The following is a 16,242-nucleotide window of genomic DNA, read 5'->3' as shown; positions in this document are numbered from 1 at the left end:
CCTTTAATGCTTTATTGAAATGATTTTAAATGTTTCCATGTGAGAATGTAGTAAGGGCAATGAATGACAGATTCATTTTATTTTGGATCGAAACTTTGGGAAACTGCCTCAGACTCCACCACTCTGCAAGATTCAGTGCTAAACATTTGGGAAATGTGCTGCAAAGCCTGTCTGCTCTCACATAAAATACAACATATTCTCAAAATTCTCCAACTAGCAGTCTTCCAGTTACAATGAAGTAGCATAGGATATACACTTGAAAAACAACAACAACACAATATAGCCACACAATAGGAGTCTAAGAGAAGAAAGCCCAACATCCAAAGTAACACTTCGATTAACTTTGCACCACAAGCTAACTGGAAAAATGTGCTGGCAAGAGTTGCAGTGTTAAGATGATGTTTCTTTTCCTCTTCCAGAGACTTTATTATGAACTTCCATGGTGCAATTCCAAGTTTCTAAGTGACCTGCAGGATAAAAAAAAAAAAAATGATTTTGAAATCAAACCCATCAATTTAACATGCACACAGACATTAGCTTTCAGTCTATAGGGGGTTGAGGTCTAATATCAAATACTAAGTTACTGACAAAGATGGATTATAATACATGTAGGTACAAAAGAACTTCCATGGAATTGTTCTGAGAGGTTTGGAAATTGAGTTATATTTGTCAACTAAATGCGGTATATGACCCCACACTGAATCCTGTACAGAAAGAAAAAATGTTTAGCAAAGGACATTATTGGGTCACTTGAAAAAATTGGTATATAGATGGTAGATCAAATAAAAGTATCAATGTTAGATTTTCTGAAGTTGATCGTTATACTGAGGTTATTTAAGGAATGACTTTGTTCTCAGGAAATACACACTGAAGTATATAGGGGTATAATGATAGGGCAGGTGTAACTTGGATGGCTCAGAAAAAAAATTCTGTATCTATATACAGAGAGAAAGACAAAGAGAGAGACAGAGGCAGAAAAAATGGTGATGTTAATGGAACAAAATGCTGACAATTGGTGATTCTAAGTAAAAGGTGTATGAGGGCTCTTTGTGCTATTCTTGTAACTTTCCTCTAAACTCAAAATTATTTCCAAATTGAAACACAAATAATAAAATTTATACTTCTTTTGACTAATTATATCCAAAGCAAATCATTTCTTTTTGCCACTGAGCAGTTGTGTATTGTGCTTATGCCATATTATTTTAAAATGTTATATATTGCTTTGAATTTAAACTTGAATCACCCTCCCTCCATTTCTGATGGAGGGTTGCTGAAGTCTCCAGCTATGATAGCAGAGCCAGCGATTTCTCCTTGCAGCCCTATCCATTTTTACCTCATGTAGTTTGATGCTCTGTTGTCCGGTGCACACGTTAAGGTTTGTATGTCTTCTCAGAGAATTGACCCTTTTATCAAATGTCTTTATTTATCCCTGCTAATTTTCTTTGCTTTGAAGTCAGCTCTGTCAGAAATTAATATAGCTTTTTCTTGTTTTTGATTAGGGCTGGTGTGATTTATTTTGTCTATCCATTTACCTTTAATCTATATGTGTCTTTATATTTGAAATGGGTGTCTTATAGACAACGTATAATCAGGTCTTGTGTTTTGATCCACTCTGACAATTTCTTTTTTCTTTTCTCCTTCATAATTTTATTATGTGAAAATTTTCATACAGAAAAGGTGAAATATTTGTACAATGAAGATACATGTGCCTACCACCTGGATTCTGTGGTTAACAGCTTGGATTTCCTTCCCTCTGCTTACATTGCCCAACTATTCTTGCATGCTGTCTACTTTATCCATTAGAGCTCTTAGCATAAGTCAGATTTGTTTCAAATTCCTGGTCTGATAGTGCCAACATCCCTGCCATGTCTGTTTGTAATGCTTGCTCCGTTTCTTTAAATTTTTATGTTTTATGCATTTTAGTATATCTTATAATTCTTTCTTGATAGCTAGACATGATGTCCTGGGCAAAACGAATTCTCTAAATAGGTCTTTAGTGATGTGGTGTTGGGGGGGTGGGGGGATAGGAAGGGTTCTGTAGTCCTATGATTAGATCTCAGTCTTTGGTGAGCCTGTGCCTCTGGACTTTGGAACTTTACAAGTGTTTCTCAGTTTTTCCTCTCCTCTAGCTGGGACCAGATGACTAGAGCTGACTGGAGTGGGTCTTTCCCTTCTTCTAGGTCAGTTGGGCTCGGATAAAACATCAACAGGTAAGCTACAGTTAACTAGTTGCCACTCAGGGCAGGCCTTGTTAAGAACAGAGTGCTCTGTTGTGTTTAAAGATGGTTCCTCGGGGCGCCTGTGTGGCTCAGTGGGTTAAGCGTCTGCTTTCAGCTCAGGTCATGATCCTGCGGTCCTGGGATCCAGCCCCAGGACAGGCTCTCTGCTCAGGGGGAGCCTGCTTTCTCCCTCGCCCTGACGCACCCCTGCTTGTACTCTCTCTCTCTCTCTGTCAAATAAATAAATAAAATCTTTAAAAAAATAAATAAAAATGATTCCTCCCCCACCTCCCTCCTCCACCCCTACCTCCTCCCATTCTCCCCCTCCCCCAACTGCTGGAAACCTGAACAGAATTTTCTCCAGGATTTACTGTGAGAACCTGGCAGAGCTCCTGCAGGTAAATCTCACAAAATTGTGGTACCCTGCTATGACTGGGTCCCCCTGGAGTTTTTAACCCTCCGAGTTGTCTGCACTGAGGTTCCTGTGATTTGCCAATTGCAGTTAAGGGTTTCCTACTCCAGCCCTGTATTTCTGGCAGCTTCTGCTTGTGAGTCTTTGCTCTGGTAAACCCTAACTCCCTATATCCGCCTATCTGTCTCTCCAAACTTGGGGGCAGAGGTTTGCCCTTTGACCTCCCCTGTCTTACAGATCCAAGAGGAGTTGTTTTCTCAGCCTGTTCAGCTTTTTACTTATTAGGATGAGTGGCAGTCTCTAAATTCCTTGCCGGTGGAACTGGAAACCAGAATCCCTCAAATTGCCCTGTCTCTGTGTCTTGCTCCGGTTCACGATACTGTGACTTTGTCAGGGGCAGTAGTAGTCATGGGAGCACCTGTGTTATTGCTAGCAATGGTCCTGGCACTTTTCTAAGCCGTTCCATATATGTGAGCTCATTTAGTCCTTGTAACAACCTTATGAGATAGGTACTGTTAGAATCTTTTCTTTATAGATGAGAAACAGAAGCAGAGAGATTCACTTAACAATTCATGCCAGTTATTAAATGGGAGACCCAAGAGTAAATTCTGGGCTGTGTGACTCCAGAATCCACACTCTTTATCAACAGGGTATCTGTTTTCTAGTTCTTTGGTATGGTCCTGTCCATTCCGAATCCATTTCCTGATAATGTGCTCAGTATCTACACTTTCCTAGGATATGGTGTTGCTCATATTCATTTTGACTAATAAATGGATTGCTAATATTAATATAGTATAAAAGAAATCTTTAAAACTATTTCACCAAATACCTCGATTATTTAAAAGAAAATTCTTCCTTTCCCTTACTTTATGAAGCAGTTCTGTGGCTGGAAATAAATACAAAATTCTGAAAGAAGCATTGTTTTATCTTGAGGTTGAAAAAAGTTGTTTACCAGCTAAAAGACATGGTACAATATCCATAAAACATATGGGTAAGGAAAAGACTCAGAAGCTGAAATATATAAAATGAAAAACTTTCTCAAGCAATAAACTGTGAAAGTCTATTTTCCAACCTTTTTTTTTTTAAGATTTTATTTATTTATTCGACAGAGAGAGACACAGCGAGAGAGGGAACACAAGCAGGGGCAGAGGGAGAGGGAGAAGCAGGCTTCCTGCCAAGCAGGGAGCCGGATGCGGGGCTCGATCCCAGGACCCTGGGATCATGACCTGAGCCGAAGGCAGATGCTTAACTGACTGAGCCACCCAGGCGCCCTATTTTCCAAACTTTAAAAAAAAAAAGATTTATTTAGGGGCACCTGGGTGGTTCAGTTGGTTAAGCATCTGCCTTCGGCTCAGGTCATGATCCCAGGGTCCTGAGTGGAGCCCCACATCGGGCTCCTTGCTCAGTGGGGAGTCGGGTTCTCCCTCTCCTTCTGCCTCTGCCCCTCCCTCTGCTCATCCTTGTGCTCTCTCTAATAAATAAATAAAATCTTCAAAAAGATAAAAATAAAATAGGAGATTTATTTATTTTAGAGAAAGAGCGAGTGTGAGTGTGCAAATGGGGGGAGGGACAGAGGAAGAGAATCTTCAAGCAGGCTCCCCACTGAGCATGGAGCCTGACGTGGGGCTCCATCTCATGACCCATAAGACCATGACCTGAGCTGAAACCAAGAGTTGGATGGTTAACCAACTGAACTACCCAGGCGTGCCTTTTCCATACATTTAACAAAAAGACTTTTCATTAATTTCTAACAAATCAGTAGGACACATGTATGTATATTTATATGTACATGTACAGCAAATATTTGAATAGCACAAGAAATATTAACAGTGGTTATTTCTGAGGAATATGACAGAGCTGTGGGGAAGGGGGAATTCTTTTTTTTTTCAGTTTATATTTTCTCTATTGTTTGAAATTTTTGCCATAAGCATGTACTATTATGATAATGTTTTAAGCTAATTTAAAAAGTACATTACGCAGAGGTTGGCAAAGATGTTAAAGTACACAAATAATAAAGAATGAACAAAAATCATAGATGTGTTTTCTGCTGTTTGATTTTCAAGAAGAGGACTTTATGGAAAGGATTTATCTCAAGACCTATCCCTACTGCAAAATAGGCACTTATTGTTTGGACATCCTAGACTAATAGGCATTAATTAGGCTATAGAAATGGCTGGTCCCTAGAAAGGAACTTCTCAATCAGTTTAGAAGAGCACAGTGTTTTGAGAACACTCAGGACCATGTAGTTATTGCCAATTCACTTATCAACAATAATTATTGAATAGCCACGGCTTGCAAAGCACTTTATATACATGTGGGAAATAATAAGGAAATAAAAGATCTGCTTCCATCAAGAAGCCAACAATCTTCAATGGTTATGGAAGGAAATATACAGGAAATGAAATAATATTTTCAAAACAAACATACCAATGAATCATCTTGAGAGCTGGATTTTCAGTACGTCGGATGCATAGATGAGCCTCAAGGGGTCTAAGAACCTCTGTTTCAGAGATGTATTTTTTTTCATGATTAAGTTTAAAGTCTAGATATCAGTGTGTGTATGTGTGTGTGTGTGTGTGCGCGCACCTGTGTGTTATTTCTGGAGTTATTTTTTTCTCCTGTTGTTCTGTTTTACTATTTAGAACTTGCTATATCCAAACTCATATTAAAAAAAAAACAACAACGCCTCATCTTACTTCAAACAGTTCTTCAGTAACAGATACGTTTCTAGAAAAGTTATGCCTTCAAATCTCACTATAGCAAATATCTTTAAAAGGAAACTCAATATAGTAAAGATTTCCCAATAGTGGTATTGTTATGTTACTAGAATAACACTTATTAAAACCCTAATGTGACCAAAGAATTCAGGTTGTTCCTAAAGCATTTGCTATGATGAGGTTATATTTCTCACCAGTCAATTGTTTGCCTCTAAAACCTGAATGAATCCTGGGCCTTATGTGGTCCAGTCTATTCAGAGATTCATATTAAAAGATGCACAGTACAGCAACCAAACTAGATAATAAGAAATTTTAATTTTCACTTGTGTTTAATTTTCACTTGTGTTTCTTAAAGCAAACGCAGTTCATAACCCAGTGTACCAAGTTTCGAAATTCCCAATTTCCCTTTCCTACCTTACAACCCTGCAGCTGGTCCACAGCCTCTCATTCAACAAAGTCCTAAAATATCCCAGCCACCAGCTGTACCACTTATCTGATTCTCTCCCCTCTCAGCTTTTATTATGTTCACTAACTTGGTCTCCTGACGACTTTTTAAATTTCCTTTTCACTTTGCGCGTTACAGTAGAGAGCCGAGGGCTGGAAGGGCCAAGAACTCTCCCGCCTTTCTCCTTTGTCTCCAGCCCTGTGCATCTCCGACCATTCTCTGAATTCTGCAGCATAAATGTCCCAGGAACCAGATGGACAGGGCGGGAGCAGCAGAGATGCAAAGTAGGCAAAGATAAAATTTCATGAGTGAGAAAGGGACTGAGAAGAGAAATCTTTAGGACACAGACATTCATATAACTCTCCTCAACACACTTAGTTGAATCAAAGAATAACAGCTGATTAACTGGTGAATAGTATTTCCCAAATATCATGGTCCGTATTTATTTAGGGTTTACTCAGCACTAAGCACACATCTAATCTCTTGAAGTGCATAATCCCAGTTATTTATCCCGACAACCTGGAGAGGAGGTACCCTTATTTTTCTCACTTTGTAGAGGCGGAAACTGACGCACAGAGAGAGGCCAGGAGCAGGGAGAAGAGGGAGAATCAGGTTCCCCGCGGAGACAGGGAGCCCGATGCGGGGCTGGATCCCACGACCCTGAGATCATGACCTGAGCCAAAGGAAGATGCTTAACCGACGGAGCCACCCAGGCGCCCCCGTAGTGGCTTCATTTAGATTCAGACCCACAGCATCTAACTCCAAAGGTTGGACTTTTAACCACAATATCAGTAGAGTACTCCCCAAACCCTTGGGATCCGTTTGGTCCAATTTATATTTTTCGACCTACTTTGTTCTTCGGCTGGGTGTCCAAAGATACATTTTTTGATGATTTCCACGCTGTGGCATTTGCTTCCCTTGCAGAGCTGCTGGTGACATTTTTATTTGTTGGTCCCCTTCTTAACTTGACACCTAGAGACACATGTGGTAACCGTAACTGTATGAAAACGTTTTTTTTTTTTTTTTAAATGAGTCCACCCACAGGTTTAGATCCTTCCCTTCTGGAATGCCTTGCTCCTGTCACTAAAGGGTCTGAGAAGTAAGACTTCCCTGATTCCTATAATGAAGGGAAATTAAGTCATGAATCCTTCTGGTTTGTTTCCTCTTTATTCAACTGGACAGAGAAATCTTATTACCGTAACAACTTTGGCCTTACTTTGTGAGTTTAACTCTTAGGTTTACTTAAATTTCCCCTAAGCAGGTGGAAGGAAAGAGGCTTACTCTGTTTGTGGGCGTATTCTGCTGCTTTGGGTGCTGTTAACATGGCAAAGGGATGCAGGGAGAGGCGGAGGGGTGGAGCTCGGGGTACCTGAAAGGAAAACAGTCCTCTTTTTAACAGCTGCAGGTGTGGCTGTTAACACCTGCTAGGTGTAGCACTTGGTCTGTTGAACCAACCCATAGTCCTTAGACAGCACCGAGCACCTGCTGGGGAGCCTCACATTTCACACGGCATGCACGTTCGTACTCTGCCTTTTGCTCCCACTCTTGGTCCCCTTTGCCCAGGATGCACTTTCACACACTGATGCTCTGCACATTGTTGCCTTTTACCTGGGATAACCATTTGCTTATTTTCCGCCTAGAGGCTCCTACTTTTCCTTTGAGATGTAGCTCACATATCACCTTTTCTGAGACATCTGCCCCGTGTCTTCCCACCCCCACTGGCACCCCACGCCCCAACCTTACCCTAAGGCAGAATTACTGACTCATTCATCTGGGAACTCAAAGCATGCACCACATAGAGCAACCCCAGTGTGCTGTAGTTAGTTACAACCCACTGTCTGCTGCACTGGAAACTTCTTCAAGGTTAAGACTATCTCTTCATTCCTTCCTTCCTTCAACAAGTTCTCAGTGAGCACCTACTATGCGCCAGGCCCTGTGTCAGGAGCTGTGGTCACTAAGACAGACAAGGCCTCCCGCCCTGCTGGAGCCGAGTGAGGAAACGCAAACAATAAATCATCCACTGTGATGAGTTTAATAAACAAATCAAGATGATGTACTAGCAAGCGACTGGACAGCCACCACTGCAGAGGGCCAGAGAAAGCCTTTAGAAAGAAGCAGTGTTTCTTCAGCTGAGCTTTCTAGACTGAGTGGCTGCCGTTCAGGGGACGAGCTGGAGAAGAGTGTTCCAGGCTCGTTCCAGAACGAGAAGGTCTTCTTGGAGTAACCTGTGTTTCCAGACACAGAAAGGAAGCCAGGGTGGCTAGAGCATAGGGAGAAAGGGGGAAATTATAGATGGGGCTGGGAAGCAGGCAGGCCGGTGCCAGATAATATGGGTCCTTGTGGGCCACGGTATGGAGCTGTACATTATTCCAGGACTCAGTGGAAGCCATTGCAATATTTTTAAGCTCTAGTGTGACGAGGTCTGACTTAGGTTTTAAAAAAATCGCTTTGGCTTCCGTGTGGAGAACGGGTTGGAGTGTGGAAACAGGGAGCCCAGTAGGCTCCCTGTTAAAGGATTAACTTTATTTTTTTAATTAATTAAATTAGCGAATTTAACCTTTTCTCTACAGTGCCTTAAAGAGTGCCTAGTACATAGGAGGCCCTCAGGTGTCATTGACTAGTTGAACGGCTAGCATTCTAGCCAAGCAATAGTGGTTAACAGCATACACTTTAGGGTCAAATAGGCAGTATGTGAGTGCAGGCTGCACCATCTATCTATAAGATGTGTGACCTTGGGCATGTCACCTAACTCCTTTGTGCCTGTTTCTTCATGTGATAATAATAATACTGGTAATGACCTTATAGAGTTGTGGTAGGAATTAAAGTTAGCATATGTAAAGTACTTAGAATAGTGCCTGGCACATAGTACAGTATATTGGTTTTAAGATTAATGATAATAATAATTATTCTTTTTTTGATAATAATAATTATTATTTATATTTGTCATAATCATCATCATCTCTATTGTGTAGAATAACCCATGGCAACAACTTGGCCACCCTTTCCTTTACAAGATCCTGCTTGGAAATAACTAATCAAATAACTAATAACTAATCAGAGCCAGGAGCCCTGAAGTAATTAATATCCCTCTAAAAGATCAATCATTGGGTGCCTGGGTGGCTCAGTCGGTTGAGCGACTGCCTTCGGCTCAGGTCATGATCCTGGAGTCCCGGCATCGAGTCCCACATCGGGCTCCCTGCTCAGCAGGGAGTCTGCTTCTCCCTCTGACCCTCTTCCCTCTCGTGCTCTCTCTCATTCTCTCTCTCAAATAAATAAATAAAATCTTTAAAAAAAATAAAAGATCAATCATTTCCTGCTTTCTCACTGAGAGAGATTCAAGCTTTATATTTACAGATGCTCTAGTTCCTTATCCCCTGGGGAAGATAGAAACTGATGATTTTAAAGGTCACTTCCAGTTCAAATATTCTATGAGTCCTGATAATCTGATGGCTCATGCAAGAAGTTCCTATGGCTTCCTGTGTGGCTTATATGAGAAATTATTCCCAAAGTAGGATGAAAATCAAATCCTAAGCCTAGAGTTGATCATATATTCTTTTTTTACTTTAAAGCTATTTACTAATATCATCATTGTGTCAATATAGAAGTATTATTACAATTGTTATTTCTTAATTCATATTCTTATTAAGTGCTCAATTATGTCCAAAGCCATTCAACAAAAATTTCTTCTAACTGGAGGTGGGAAGAGAGAGAGAAGATGGGGGATGTCATATAGGAACTTGCACAAGAAATGACCTGGATACATCAGCAAGGGATGAAGAGTATAGATTCCTTTTTTTATTTGAGAGGCAGAGAGCACGCATGAGTGGGGAGAGGGGCAGAGGGAGAGGGAGAAGCAGACTCTCCACTGAGCAGGGAGCCAGGACCCTGGGATCATGACCTGAGCTAAAAGCAGATGCCTAACTGATGGAGCCACCCAGACGCCCCAAGGGGTGAAGAGTACAGCCAATAATCTTCATCTGCCTTTCAGCCTGAGCAGTAACTTATTAAAATGTCATTTGGTATCACTGAGCCAGAAGGTAGAGAATTTCTGATTCTAGATGTCAAAGCAATTGAACATATGCTCATGAATATCATACTTTCCAAAGTAAAAGCAGGGCACATGGTCCAGAAAGACAGCTTGTACTGTCCAAGAAGTTTTTCAAATGTGTTTGGGATGGTGCAACATCATATTTTCTAAACATTTTAATATTTGTAAAGAGAGAAGGCAAATTTCAAATAGGAAGAGCACTGGAAAATCTAGGACTTGACTGATTATATCCTATAGCAGCTTTTCTAAAAATTGAGGCTCTGTGTAAATTTTAGAAAAACAAGAAGAAGAAAGAAAAATGACCCAACCAAAAAAAAAAAAATGGACAGAAGATTTTTAGCAGGCGCTTCACAGAAGAAGAACGTAAAAATAGTTGTTCATTGGTAATCAGAGGAATGTAAAGATCACAGCCACCTAACAGACTGACAAACTTGAGAAGCCTGAAAATAGCAAGTGTTGGTAACAGCCAGATAAGCTCATTGCAGGTGGAAGTGTACATTGGTATGACCATTTTGGAAAACAGTTTGGCTTTATGCAGAGTTGGAGATGCACATCCCATAGGCCACACAGAAACTCTTTTACTGGACATAAAGAAACATATAATAGAAATCATCCAAATGTCTAAAACGGAAGAATATATAAAGAAATTGTGGCATACTCCTACAACGGAATGCTATGTGCAGTGAAAATAAACTATGTGTAACCACAGGGATGAATTTGTGCACCATAGTGTTGAATGACAAAAGAAAGCCATGGAATAAAACATTTGCTTCACTTATAAAGACTGCTTTTTATATTACTTCTATCAAGTTCAAAGAACATGCAAAACTAAACAATATATTGGTGAGACATGCATATGTGGTAAAACTAGAAAGAAAGACAAGAAAATTATAAACCCATGATTCCAGATAGTAGAAATGTGAAGCAACAAGAAGGGTAGGGGCTGGAGAGGATGCACGGAGAGCTCCCAAACTGTTGATACTGTTCCGTTTCATCCCTTTGGTGGATTTGTTGTTTGCTTGGGTTTTATACTTTAAACATATACCATAAGTATTCATTTGGACATAATGGATATCGAAAGCATGGTTTTCCATCTCCCTTCATGAAGATCTGCCAATATTGAGCTTTTGTTTAAACCTGATAGGTCCCTCTCCTTATCATGAAAATGCTTTTTCACATCTGTACACTTCAGGCTGGATCAGCATCCTCCAAGAAGAGAAAACACTCGGCAGATTATTGTGTAAGTGCCTAGAGGCTGGGGCTGCAGAAGGGTGTGAGGTGGGAAGATGGACCTGCTGCAGAGAGACCAGGCTGCTGTTGGTGGACTCCTGTGGATGGGAAACAGGAGCGGGGGTGGGTTTGGAAATAATACTTAATGTTGAAGGCTCCCCACCCCACGCCAGCATCATGCACCTGGTATGTGCGGTCTCACTGAATGCTCAGAAGGACCCAGTATAGTTTGGAAGTGTAATCATGCATATTTACACATAGGGAAATTGGGAATCAGAGAAATTAAGAAACTCATCCAAGGCCACACAGCTAGGAAGTAGCAGAGCTGGGACGGAACACCGATCTGTCTGCCTCTGAAGAGTCTGTTTTGGACTCAGGATGGAGTTAAATGATGGCCCCTCAGACTTTGGGGTGTGGCTGCAGAAAGAGAGGAGTAGAGGTTCTGCTGATCTCCAGCCACCTTTCCTTGTCTTCCTCCTCTCTCGGTTACACTAATTTTTACTCTCTCTGCTTCCCTTTCCTTTTTCCCTCTTTCTCTGACAAATGGAAGTGAAGAATATTTCTATTGCTTGCTTGCTGTGTTGAAGGCAGATTTATGCTCCTTTTTCTTCAGCTTAAAATTGAGTAGGCGATTTTATATTTATCTGAAGCTAATCGTAAATACCGTCATTTGTGTGAGACCCTTAGTTGATTTTTTTCTCTATAGGCCCAAGGTCTTCAGCAGAAAAATGGCTCCCTGTCGTCAAATAGCAGCTCGCTATCAGGAGTAGAACCTGAGGACAATAGAATCGGTGAACAACATTGCACCCGTGATGCCTTTCTGTCACCAGGTGGCAGCAAATACTCCTGAAGAAAGCCGTCAAGACTATGCATAACCCATATTATATCATGTAGCCAATTCTAGTGGCCAGAACTTCTCCACACTCTAATCAGTATTCTACAGGGCTTTAAGCTCTTGCTTGGAGAGGATTTTAGCTGTTGCTTAGGAGACATGTTATCTAAAGGAATCAAAGTTTATTCAGATATATGCAGCCATTAGAGAAGAATCTTTGTCAATAACTTCTTTCGAACAACTTTTCTGAAATTATGTTAAACCTCAAAAGACTTTTAAAATATCTCCTACAATGTAATCTTTGAAATGCTACATTTCCATTGAGAGGTTCTACTAATTTCTTGTTTAAGATGTGGAGGAGGTCCCTGAATTGAACTGATATATAGCTGCAATAGAAAGGCCTGGGCTGGCGTTCTTGAAGCTGGGAGGATCTTGTGAGGTCCACAAGGGTGGGTAATCCTTAGACTCTGTATTTGTAGCTCAAATGGTATTGTACCCTTTGTGATAATTCGGTGTCTAAAATAGGCAAAGCTTATATTATGTTAGTATTATATAAGGATGCTTGATGAGCTATTTAATTATTCAGAGCAGTAGTTCTCAACCAGCTGTGATTTTGCTTCTTAAGGGACATTTGGCAAAGTTGAGAGACGTTTTTGGTTGTCACACTGAGGGGAAGCTATTGGCATCTAAAGGGTAGAGGCTGCTGCTAAACATCCCACAATGCATAAGACAGCCCCCCGCTCCACCCCTACACACACAACAAAGAATTATCTGGACTGAAATGTTGAAAAACCTTGATTTACAGGAATATAGAGGAAATCAGACATTCAAATCCCAAGTACCAGAACCTTAACTATAGTTATTGTTTTGAGGTTACCATGTGCCAAGCACTAAGGGCTCTACTGGTACTAATTCATCTCATTTCCCACAACAATCCCATTTTCTATTCCCTGTTTTTATGATAAAATCAAAGATGATGAATTTAGAAGAGTTGTCCAGGATTCCTCTGCTCAAAGTTGGTTCAAACCCAGGCAGCCTGGCTTCAGAATCCTCATGCTGAACCCTTACCCGAAGCTGCCTTCCAGTTACAAATCAATAAATGAGCTGACAGTCATATCCTGTAACAATATACAAATGCAGGTGTTTGAAGGAAAGCTCCTCCATGACGTATTATCTATTTCCCTTTCGAGCTGGTCATTGTGTAGTCCATGTGCACATCTGGGCTTTTTGATTTTGGTCACTGATATGAGGACAGAGACTGTGCATAACCAAACAGAGAATGTGCTGAATAAAATCTCTTTACTGAATAAGTGAAAGATGGGATGGATAGATAGAAATTGGCCAGCCCACCTCGAAACAGCATGGCTTCCTAGTCTGGCCCTTTAAAATGAACCTGGCTACTTGGTTACATGGCCTGAGCTACTTGGACAACCATGTTTGCAAATCTTCTTGATTGATAACCCGACCAAGAATGGAAGGGTTCATAGGGCCATCTCCTCCAGGATGTGATTGTCTATATTTGCCCTTTGACCCTGTGAGTTGAGGCCAACCAGTCAAGGTCTGATGCCTGCCCTAGCCATCCCCAGGCATCAGGAGATGTGGAAAAATGCAATGGCTGAACCAGAAGGTGTTGGACTGAGATATTTATGTGTATATATTGGGGGGTGTGTTGGGGAAACGGGAAAAGAGGGCAGTCTGGAAGGGGGAAAGCTACCGAAAAAACCAGCAGGAGTGAAGCATTTTGGTTTGCTTGGCTATCTAAGGAACTAAAAGATCTTTCTTTAAAAGCCAAGGACAGCTTGGTCTCTGAGGAGCATTGGGCCTAGGGTGGCTTATATCTCAACCAAGGTAGAATGGCAGCTCCAACATAAGATATAAGACCCGTGAGAAAAATTATCTTGTCTGACTTGTTCACCATTATATCCCTTGTACGTAAATTATACTGAATGAATGAAGTTGAAACTAGGGTGATCAGAGGAAAGGTGCTGATGTCCTCTGTGATCAAGGGACCTTGAGTCTTAGGACGAGAGCCAGCTTTCATAGGGATTAAGGTGATGGGGCAGTCGGATTCCAAGTTACAACACTTCTTAGTAAATGCTTGACTCTTAAGCTGGACCTGGTGAGCTCTTGATTTTATATGACCCCACTGTTCGCTGTATTGTCTACGGGTAAAAGAACAAGGGGGGCAGGCATTTCTGTGGTCATAGCCCTGCCCCTGCCCTGGCCTTCCTGCCAAGACTGGGTGGGGCATCGGAAGTGACAGTGTGAGCAGAAAGCTGGGTATGAGGGTATGGAGTCCCTCTCTTCCCTCCCTGCACACCCCTCCTGCACTAACCCCCTTGTCTCTTCCCTTTTCTAGAGGTATCTAAAGGTAAACCGATTGGTAGTTCATCTCTAAATACCAGCTTGTATTTAATGTCTACTAAATGTGCCTATGTCCATAAATAGCAAAAATTGAACTGGCTATAAAGATCATTCAGAATATTCAAAAAAATTTTTTTTAGATCGGTATATGGAAACTCAAAGAAGGACAGGAACCTAAGGCTCCGTGGAAGTGGTGTCAGAACTCAGGTCACCGGACTTCTGATAGTTGCTTCTTCTACTGCTATGATTTAAAGGACTCTCATGTGAAGAAGAAGAGTGATAGCAACGAACTACAGAATTTATCATGAGTTTGAACCTTGCAGATCTTCTCCTAGTTCTAAATGTTCTAGTACATCATGCAAGAGGAGTGCTTGGACTTGCCAAACCTACATTACAAAATGTGTAGGTGAGAAATTCTGTTCACCAGAAACAGAGGCAGAATCTAGACCATAAGCCTGGTGCCGTGTTTGCTGCCTCTACTCAGCCTTACGCAAAATACTTGTTGTTATTACTGACACAGCCCTCACGTAAGGAAATCATTTTACAAAGATTTGTTATCCAGGTAAGATATGGCTACATCTGGTTTTGTACATTTTGATTAAAAAAAAAACAACTGTTGTTTCATGCAGTTGAAAATGTTAAAAATACATTTTAAATTTATAAAATAAGTTTTCTCTAAAAATCCCTTTTATTGATAGTGTCAGATCACCCCTACCTTAGTAGCCCCAGAATTGGTAGAAGAATCAGCTCCATACATTTTAAAGACTTCCTCAATTGGGATACTGTTCTGTTAAAAAAAAAAAAAAACACAAGACAGTAGCACCAACAAATGCATCATCATATCATGGTTTTTCTTACATTACAAAACAAAGCAATTATAGCTCCCGTATGCCTAGTATCATGCCTGGATAGCATGGGCACTAAATAAATAACTTCTTTTTTTTTTTTTAAAGATTTTATTTATTTATTTGAGAGAGAGAATGAGAGAGAGAGAGAGCACATGAGAGGAGGGAGGGTCAGAGGGAGAAGCAGACTCCCTGCTGAGCAGGGAGCCCGATGCGGGACTCGATCCCGGGACTCCAGGATCATGACCTGAGCCTAAGGTAGTCGCTTAACCAACTGAGCCACCCAGGGGCCCATAAATAAATAACTTCTGAATAAATGGATAAATCAGAGTCTACAGTATCTAATTATATATGTCTTTCATTCTGGTTTTTTGCCTTTTAAATACATGTTTTCACAATACCATATAGAAGTCAAAGATTTTTTACCATATCTTTAAAACTGAAACATTTAGTATTAGTAAATCCTAGGCATTCAGAAAGATCGGTTGAAAAAGAAAATAAATATGCATTAATATAAAAATGCACATAATAAATATAAAATCTCCATATATGCAAATAGTGTTCTTTTCCTTACCATTAGGATTCCAGCATAAGATGATAAAATCATTGCTTCTCTTTCTTTCCGGTTTGGATAAACAGGTCCGTCATGAAATGGCATTTTCCTGAGGGGGAATATGAATAAATAACAGTGGAAGGTTTATTTTTGTTCTTTTTGACTCCTGGTAAGCTTATAATAATAATAATAATCCATAATTAATCTCCAATGGCCATGTGTTATGCACTTATTTACAAAACTGAGGTGATTAGTCTGCCGTCAGTCAAGTACATACTTTGAATTCCGAATCTTCTAACAGTGGTGATGAGTTTGCCTTCTATGCGTGTTTTCACAGCTCTCAAACACTGGCCACTATGGTGGACAGTTATGGTTTTGCCAACCTGTATCCTTTTCCCCTTCTTGTGGCAGAGCTCTCCCTTCTTGCTGGGGAGAACTGCTTTACCCACCGCAAGCCTATCTGCTTCTAGGGGAGCTACAAACACCCCTGGATCCCAAGGGTGGAAAACACACTGTGGACTAAGCTAGTCAGAGTATTCCATTCCTCTCACCCTCCACCTCTGGACAAGTCAGGGGC

At 40.8% G+C, this 16,242-nt stretch overlaps 1 protein-coding gene across 3 annotated transcripts in view; it reads right to left on the bottom strand.

Moving 5' to 3' along the window:
• Positions 1-16,242, bottom strand: part of CUNH2orf80 (chromosome unknown C2orf80 homolog) — a 32,410-nt gene continuing 16,168 nt past the window's right edge. For all 3 annotated transcript variants that reach the window (XM_073879357.1, XM_073879354.1, XM_025887113.2), the window contains 5 exons: positions 15,687-15,774; positions 14,983-15,054; positions 7,075-7,162; positions 6,644-6,765; positions 1-467 (listed from right to left, as the gene is read on the bottom strand). In XM_073879357.1, coding sequence (XP_073735458.1) covers positions 459-467; positions 6,644-6,765; positions 7,075-7,162; positions 14,983-15,054; positions 15,687-15,774 — 379 coding nt within the window. In that variant the 3' untranslated portion in view covers positions 1-458. The remainder of the gene's footprint in view (positions 468-6,643; positions 6,766-7,074; positions 7,163-14,982; positions 15,055-15,686; positions 15,775-16,242) is intronic.

This window comes from Callorhinus ursinus, unplaced genomic scaffold, assembly GCF_003265705.2.
Source record: "Callorhinus ursinus isolate GAN/ISIS: 27379988/994484 unplaced genomic scaffold, GSC_fseal_2.0 scaffold2, whole genome shotgun sequence".
NCBI classification, from domain to species: Eukaryota; Metazoa; Chordata; class Mammalia; order Carnivora; family Otariidae; genus Callorhinus; species Callorhinus ursinus.
This window is presented reverse-complemented; position numbering and strand designations above follow the sequence as displayed.